Source organism: Orycteropus afer, unplaced genomic scaffold (assembly GCF_000298275.1).
Source record: "Orycteropus afer afer isolate SDZICR_OR568_19922 unplaced genomic scaffold, OryAfe1.0 scaffold00359, whole genome shotgun sequence".
Lineage (NCBI taxonomy): Eukaryota > Metazoa > Chordata > Mammalia > Tubulidentata > Orycteropodidae > Orycteropus > Orycteropus afer.
This window is the reverse complement of record NW_006921946.1, coordinates 357323-366463: the sequence shown is the minus strand read 5'-3', so window position 1 is coordinate 366463 and position 9141 is coordinate 357323. Positions and strand designations below refer to the sequence as shown.

Genomic DNA, 9141 nt, shown 5'->3' with positions numbered 1-9141 from the left:
CTTTTTCTCTGCTTTCCTGCTGCTTGGGAGGTCCGTGGGTCACTGGCCTTACCTGGATCCCTGCCTCTGGGGGGAATCTTTAATCAAGACTTTGCTGCAGTAATAATCAACAAAGTAGCAACTTGAACTGTGATCACATCCATCATGCCCCCTCTCTCAGCTCCTTTGCTGATACTCTCAGTGTTCCATCCACTTGGGCAGAGTCGATCTGCCGGGTCACAAGGAAGGAAGAGGATGACAGGGGGGCAAGGGACTCCCCAGACTCGCACTGCAGCTGTCCCCACACGTTTCCATATCTGCAGGATGCAGAGCAGCAAACCTGGGGGCAGAACCCAGGCAGGACGCCCACTCTGTGCTTATCTCCTTAACCTGGAAACATTACTGTGGTTCACTGGGAAGCGGCCAGGTCTGGAGTCTAGCTGAAGTCTTCCCCCAGTTACTAAGTGGCAAGTTGCTTAACCTTCCTGCATCTCCATTTTTCTTACCAGTAAAATGGTGGTAATGTCGGGTGGGGTGTGCCCTTGAGAAACTGTGGCTTTCCAATCAGACATCACTGGTATTTCTGGACTTCATGAGAGTGAGTGGTCTTTTGGATGGGCAGTTTGTCAGATCGGTTTGCCTACAATTTCTGGTCAGACACATACCAGTCATTGGAATAGTCCCTTAAGGATCATCAGGAAAGGCGCTTACACTGTCTTTCTGGGGAGAAACTGCAGGGATTCTGAAGAAAAGCCTGGCCTCGAGGAGAGGTCAAGAGGTCTTCAGAGCGAATGGAGGACTATCTCACAGGTAAGTTACCATCAAAGATCTGAAGGACACGAAACCTGCTTCGCTGAGAAACTGCTAACGGAAAGGAACAACCTCTTAGCTCTGTGAAGTAAACGACCCCCTTGAAGAGCAGTAGAGTGAAAACAAGGGGAACTGACACACAAGTCACTTGCGGCAGGTCCATTAACCTCCTCCAAGGTGGCAGGGCCAGGAGCTCTTCCACAGATGAAAGACCAGAGCTCGAACATCCAGCAAAATAAATAACAGTGTTGAGTACAGTCCACCAAGTCACTCCAAAAATGATTTCAGAATCAGACCAATTCACTCCCCAATAATGTTCAGAGAAAAAGTGAGAACTGGCTAAAACAAAGACCCACAAAAACAACAAGGCACCCAAGAAACAAACAAACAAAACCAAACAGCATAAACTAACACCAAAATAGCAAAATTCCTTCAGTTGTGTTGTATTTAGATGGTCAGTAACTATGTGCAATTATTAATTGGATATGTTGATGTAAGTAGTGTAACAAAGACTACTCCAAAGAAATTCTGAGTCTTTAATTGCAAAGAGAGGAATTAATTTGGCTTAAAATTAATTATAACCAGAGTAGGTTCTCTCTTATTTTCACATAAGAGGCTTGAAAAATAATGGAAACCATTTTACCTACCTCTCTTCCCTGAGGGAGTCCAAGAATTTGGAAGCATTATGAAATGGAAAAATGGCACAGTTACAAAGTATTTTTAAAAGAGGTCATTATAGTAGTCTATATTTCAGAATAAACTACAGTGTTTTTTATGAGTTGTAACAATCTCTATTCAATAATATCAACTGTATTTTTGCAGACTAGAAAATAAATCACATAAACATTTGTATTGTTTTTGGATACATTGTATTTTAATGAGCATTTCAGTGATGTGTGGTGTACATTGTTGTTGTTGGTTACCATTAAGCTGATTTCAATTCATGGTGACCCCACGTGTGCACAGAGCTGCTCCACAGGGTTTTCAAGGCTGGAACATTTCAGAAAGCAGATTGCCAGGCCTTCTGAGGTACCTATGGGCGGGTCCACATTGCCAACCTTTAGGTTAGTGGTCGAGCACATAATCATGTGCACCACCCGAGAACTCTTGTGTGGAGTTACACACAATAATAATTAAAAGGACAGGAGTATTATAATTTTTGTCAGGGTGCAAAAAAAAAAAAGAACTCATTGCCATTGAGCTGATTCGACTCATAGTGACCCCATTGGGTTTCTGACGCTGTAAATCTTTATGGAAGTAGATCATCCTATCTTTCTTCCACAGGCCGGCTGGTGGGTTTGAACCACTGACCCTCTGGTTAGGAGCCAGATGCCTTATCCACCATGCCACCAGAGCTCCTTTTATTTTTGTTAGTGTAGGAAAATGAAATGTTAGTTTTGCAAAATGTGTAGGAATGCTGGCTGTACCTGTTTTGCTAAAATAGAAACTGTAATTGGATATCCAATTAGAATTTTTTTTTTAACTCAAAAAGGCCTAACATTCTGATGATAATGCCTTTTAACAAAAGACAGAGACAAAACTTACATATATTTTATCATATAATCATTTTCATTGTAACATAGCAGTGGTACTAGCCTTGGAAAAAACCTCCTGGGAATTCATTTCAAATTATTGAAGCAGCTGTTTCTTCAGTTTAAAATAAAATATCTGTAACAAGTTCACACATGACAGATGTAAGGTAAAAACTAGATTCCACAGTGTGAGTGAAAAGCAGATGTTTTGAGTGATCATATTTATAACCAGAAATGATAAATCTTTGTTACCTATAGTAAAGCTTCATGAATACTCTTTTCTAAGAATTTGTTTAAAATGTAGTTCCTGGAGTTTCTTTCATTTTTGAGAACTACACTTCATTAAATACTAAACATATTAAATTCTATAAATTCATATGAATCTGGTCTTTTTCATTCTTGCTCATTTCATGTCCTTCCGGAGGAACGAAAGCCTGCTGGGGGACTGCAATGCATTATTTTATTTGATCCCACACATTTCTCCTACCCAATTCAAAGCACCAAAAACTCTTTTGCTTTTTTAAATAAACTCATGGACTGTTGGAAAGAGTAAGGTTTTTAAGTCTTAGAATAAGTAGCCTGGCTGGTGAAAAACTAGTTTGTTATCTTTCATAAATGTTAATATATAATCATACTTTTATAATGATAACCACTGTAGGTTTAGTAAAAATTTAAAGAAGAAACAGATTTGATGACCAAGTGGAAGTTTAGGATGATCACTCACGGCATCATGTGTGCCTTCTATCCCATTCTGTGTTTGGACAGTGGTATCATTCATTTCCCTTTTCCATGTTGATTAACTTCCATTTCTAAACTAAGGCAATTATGGCATGGGGGAAAGCAAGGGATGTGGCATCAAAAGGTGGGCTATGTGTATCAGCTTTGATTCTTACTAGGAGTACATCCTTGGACAGACTTCCCTGTTCCAGACAACACGACTGATGTCAGGAATAAGTACGACATCATGTATATACAGTAAAATCTGCAAAAGTCAAAACCTGTGGACGGTGGAAACTTGTCAGAGAAGGGAAATGCAAATATTTTCCACCAAAATGAACAAGAGAAAAGAGGTAAGACTGCACCCTGTCAAAGGTGGGAAACTTGCAAGCCCCGGAAAACAGAGGCAGTCCCTTCGAGTTCCTGCTCTCACAGCTCTCACTGTAATTGCTTTGGGAACATCTAGGAATTTCCCGTGTCCTCAGTTTTCTACAGGTGAATGACCAGAGGTGCATCAGACACTATCTTCAGGCCACTTCTTCAGTGCTGCTCCCAATAGGCCAAAGCACCACATGCGGCCGCCTCCCCCAGTTAAAGCAAGTCATCACCTCTGAATGGTGCTCTTCGTTCTGCTGTAGCACTTCGATGCAGAGCTCGGCTAGATGGAGAACCTCTTGCAGCTTCCTAGCAGGACTTGCTTGGTTCATGGTCTCTGTATGAAAAACAACGCCATCACAATAATGTTACCTTGAAAATAAAAAGCCAGACGTATTCCAAGAGGCAATGATGAGACCAGGGTGTTGAAAGAGAAGGAGAAAGCTTATTTCGGAGACAGAAGAGAGGTAACAAATACAAATGAATACATTACAAAAACAACCAACCACCCCAGCTCACCAGATTGCAGTGACTGTTTCACCCACAAAGCAATTGCGGGGAAATGCAAGTGCTTTGCCATTTAATATATGAGAACTAACAGGTGCAACAGCACATTAGCTGCTCAACTTCTGCAACAAACAAGTTATAATTCTCCTCAAGGTCAGAAATACAAAGAGAGCATATACCACAGTCTTTTCCCTCTCTCTGTATTGTATTATCAATACAATACCCTGCTCACTAGATGAGTCACTCCTGGCATTAACAAAACCCAGGGTTTTTAGGTTGCTATTTAAATTCCCAGCTTGAAATGTCTAGTGTTCATGTTGATCTTAAATTCACAAAGTACAAAGTCACCTAAAACAACTCTGGCAGCCTGCAATTAACTGATTTCCTTCCTTCATTCTGCCCACCTACTTTTCCCCCTAAACACAGTTCTTTGAAGCTGAAGGTTCTTTCAGCATTAAGTCAAACTGGTACAAAAAGGCCAAGCCACAATAAGATTAAGTGCAGCTACCTGAAATTCGGCAAAAGAGAAGGAAAAGATGATGAGTTCAGACACAACACACTGGCAGAAATCAGAGATGCTCTCTGTCATGACGTTGTTTCAAACCTATACAAGTACCATCTGGGGATCTTGTTGAAATACAGACTCTGATTCAGTGTATCTGGGGTGAAATGCAAGTTCTCAACAGGAGGTCAAACTGGAATAAACTGGTTCAAAGCCCTACTTCCAAATCTGAATGTGAGGAATAGAGCTTCCATTAAGGACATTAAACATAATCATTGGCTTAGGCTCATGGGGTCTCTCTTCCCCTCTAGGGAGAAGAGAAGGAAGAATATATAAAGAAGAAAAATGCAATTTTCCAAAAGAGCTCCTCCTGAGGAACCTGAAGAGCCATTTTTTCTTTCAAATCTTTCCCCACAACTTACTTCTCCTAAAATGTCAGCCTTAACTGGGAGGTGCCTCCTCCACGTCCCTGTTCTAATTTGTTCCCGCCACCACCAGCTGTCAGTGTGCTTACTGTGGTGGTCTGTGTGTTGCTAGGACATTGGGAGCTTTGCCATTGGTCTTTCAAATGTCATCAGGGTAATGCGTGGGGGATGGGCTACCCTGGAGCTTCCAGACTAAGACCAACTTGCAAGAAAGGCCTGGCAATCTACTTCCAAAATTTAACCAAAGAAAACCCTACGGGTCACAACAGAACATTGTCTGATATTCTGCTAGAGGATGAGCCCCTCAAGTTGGAAAACACTCAAAAAGCAGAGCGGCTGCAACAATAAACTTGAGCACATCAACGTTGCGGAATATGGCACAGGGTTGGACATTCTGTTGTGTTGTACACGGGTCACCAGCCAATCAGTGGCAACGAACAACAAATCTGTTCCCAACAGGCATATGAAATATTCTTTATGGTTAGTGCTTTTGCTCAGAAGTAGCATGGTGCATGTGAAAGTTTACAATCTTCAGCCCCAATTCCATGTGCACATCCTACTAAATTCCTCTGCAGGATGGTAAGTCAGGGCTCAGGCCATCTGAGATGCAACTATTGGTCTCCTCTTCTCTGGAGTAAAGAAGAGTGAAGAAAAGCAAAGTCATTTGGAAACAATTAGTCCAAAGATATGCTAGACCATGAGGACCTCAGCCTTCACGACCCTGAGAGCAGAAGAACTAGATGGTGCCTGGCTAGCAATGCCAACTACTCGGAAAGGGATCAAAATTGGAGATCCTGGATACAGTGGGAGGAAAAATGTGGAACAAAATTAAAAAACACAAAAAATGACCAGGATTACTTGTTGGATAGAGACTGGTGGTATCCCACAGACTATGGCCCTGGGTTATCCTTCAGGCCTGGAAATGGACTCACTTCTGTGGATTGGTTCTCAGCCCAACAGTACAAGCAGAACACTTACCCCAGGGAGATGCACCCACCTACCCTAGGGAGATGCACCCCTTAGATCACTCTGCCATGAGACATCAGAGGGGCAGCGTTCACACAGAGGGAAAGCTGGACATACAGGAGTGCACAGATAAGAAGGGCACACAGAAGGGTTAGCCACAGGGAGAAGAGGGGAGGAGAGTTTTATACGGTTGGGGATTGTAATTGGGCCATGACATCAAATGTTCATGAACTATTGAGAGTAAAACAAATCTACTTTGGAAATTTGCACCCAAATCACAATTAAAAAAAATAAAAAGAAAAGAAAAGAAAAGTCAGTGCTCATCTGTCACAGGCATCAAAGAGTACAAAGATTCAGCTGGCAAACACCACAGAATTGAGTGTGCCTTCAGTGTGCTTAGCTTGAGGGAGTGAGGAGAAAGATAAGACATGTCCCTGATGTCAAACTAGACAGAACTCAAAAATCACTACTGAAGGGATCCTTAGACATCAACTGTTGAGTCTTCCACCTGATTCACAAATCCCTCACACTGGGGAAGTCACTGTGGTGCATGACATTGCATTAAAGGCTATCCCATTTGGGGGCAGCTTTCACTACTATAGTCCAGTCAAGCAAACAAGACCCTTAGGCAAGTTTGGAAACAATGTAAAGCAAGCACCCCAGCAATGCAGGGGAACCATTAACAGCAGAGGGGAAAGGAAGACTGGAGCATGGTCCTAAAGCGATAGCAAGTGACCTGGGTCCAAAGAGGAGTCCTTTCTAGAAAAGAGATACTGCCACAGGGGTTCCCGGTGCACTTTCAGAGGAAGGTCATGATGACATTGGTTACAAAGGTGGCCATTTATGGAGAGCCTAGTCTGTATCAGGCACCACCGAGGCACTTCCCTAGTGTCATCACATTCACTTTCCTAACAGCTTTAAGTTGCTTGGTTTTTTATTCATATAATTCACAGACAAAGAAATAAATTTGGTGAGATGAAATGCAGCAGCTAGTGTGAGTGGTGGAGCTGAGAGTTGAATTTACCGTGGTGTTTAACATCTGTGCTTGCCAGCCTCAGTAAGGACTGCTGAATGCTATGTTTGTCAATTATTAATGATTTCTCTGGAAAACTATCCTCAAAGCAAATTTTAATACTCAGGAGTTTATCACTTAGCTTCCTGAATTTCTCTATTTTTAGATTGAGGGTATTAAATTGAGAGTTCTTGACTAGGAGATTAAGGACAGACTTCAGAGGGGGTCCTTGAACCCCTTAAAACTATATACTAAATTTTGTGTACGGTGGTATTGGAGGAAAGAGGGCCACAGCTTTCATCACATTCTCTAAGTGGTCCATAAACTAAGCAAACAGTAAGTATCACTGAACCAGATAATCCCCAAGATTTCTTCTGGCTAAGAGACTGCACATTTCCTATAAATGTCAGGCTTTACCTTCTGGATTATATTACAGTATTTCAGTGTGTTTATATATGTGCATATCATGTGTTATTCATAAAGAAAGGGAATATAAAAATTTACTTGCTTTTATTACATTATCACTTGTTTAATTACACTTATTAATTCTCCTGCACACTTTAGTACATTATTTACAGAATCCTCACCACCATTCTACTGGTAAGGGAATCATGACTCCAGTTTCCAGGTTAGGAAAGAGGTTCAGAGAGGTTAAAAATGGTATCCAAGGTCACACAGCTACTGGCTGAGAGGTAATTAAATTTCTACCTCTGGTGTCATTCAATGACTTGAATTTTTTTTTATTTTCAATGATTTGAAACAGGGATACTATATATCTAAATGAATATATCTCTATCTATCTATCTCTCCCTATATACAGATATACCAAAATAATAATAATAATAATAATAATAATAATAATAATAATAATAAAAGCAACAAATCATTGCCATTAAGTGGATTCTGACTCATAGCAATGCCCATTGAGTTTTCAAGGCTGTAAATCCTTATGGAAGCAAACTGACTCATCTTTCTTCCATGGTGAGTCTGGTGGGTTTGAACTATCGACGTTTTGGTTAGTAGCTAATGCCTTAACCACTATACCACCATATATATATATATATAGTGTTGCTGGGTATTATCAAGTCTATTTCAATTCATAGAGACCCTATAGTGCAGAGTAGAACTGCTTCCTAGGGTTTTCTAAACTGTAATGTAGATTACTTGGTCTTTTCTCACTTGGAGCACCTTTCAGATTAGCAATCAAAAGCTTAACCATAGTTCCACTGTTGTCGTTGTTATTTGCCATCAAGTCGGACCCAACTCATAGCAACCCCTCCTTGGGTTGCTGAGGCAGTATCACTATGGAAGTAGATTGCCCAATCTTCCTTCCTTCATTTGCCATCAAGTCGGACCCAACTCATAGCGACCCCTCCTTGGGTTGCTGAGGCAGTATCACTATGGAAGTAGATTGCCCAATCTTCCTTCCAAGGAGTGGGTGGTGGGTTTGAACCACCAGCCTTCTGTTAGCAGTCAAGTGCCTTAAGCACTATGCTACCAGAGCTCCTATAGCTCCACTAGGGCTACATGTATATTTCAATAGCTGAACATTTGCCGAGTTTAAAAAGTTACCATAAACTTAGTCACAAGAATGTAATAATGGAAAAGAATTACTGAAACAACTCAAAGACCTTTTTCTATTTAAGCATGGATGTCACAATCAGCTTTTATATTTGACACAAAACTCTTGAGAGCGCCCTTTGTCCCAAAGAAACTTAAAAACACTTAAACATTTTATTCTTCCTAGCTTAAATTTACCGAGAGGATTGAAACTTTGTATTTGAACATAACGGCCACTCTAATACTTTAAATAAATAGCATTTTTATCAAGTACAGTATGTATGCCCTTTCTGTTTGTCACCCATTTGACTACAGCTGAGAAGTTTAATGGATTTTATAGTCAAAACTCGATTAGATAACAAGGTTATCAACAGCTCCATTAAAAACTTGAACATGCTGAATATTTGAGAATCTTTCCTCAAAATGTTCTTTCGCTTTTTTTTTTGTTACATATCTACAGCATTACAGATGTTTCTACATACTTCAAGCTTCACACCAAGTTGCTGATTGTTGTAATACATTCTAAATAGTGACATTTAAAACAAATATGTCAAAAGTAGCAAGGTTTCCTGGTGAATTTCAATGTGTTGTTTTTGGCTATAATCCTTCTTCTTTTTGGATCATTTTTCGTTTCTATCACAACACTCCTTGGTTCCCGAAAGCAACTCCTCTTTTTTTTTTTTATTAGGATTTGGGTGAAGATTTACAGAGTAAACTCACTTTTCATACAGCAGTTCACATATACTTTGTCTCATG

General features: G+C 40.5%; 1 protein-coding gene across 1 annotated transcript in view; it reads right to left on the bottom strand.

Moving 5' to 3' along the window:
* CADPS2 (calcium dependent secretion activator 2) overlaps positions 1-9141 on the bottom strand; it is a 420173-nt gene that overhangs the window by 106265 nt on the left and 304767 nt on the right. Inside the window, exons 17-18 of the mRNA XM_042782532.1 lie at positions 3647-3750; positions 1437-1445 (exon numbers count right to left, since the gene is read on the bottom strand). Of these exons, the coding sequence (XP_042638466.1) occupies positions 1437-1445; positions 3647-3750 (113 nt within the window). The remainder of the gene's footprint in view (positions 1-1436; positions 1446-3646; positions 3751-9141) is intronic.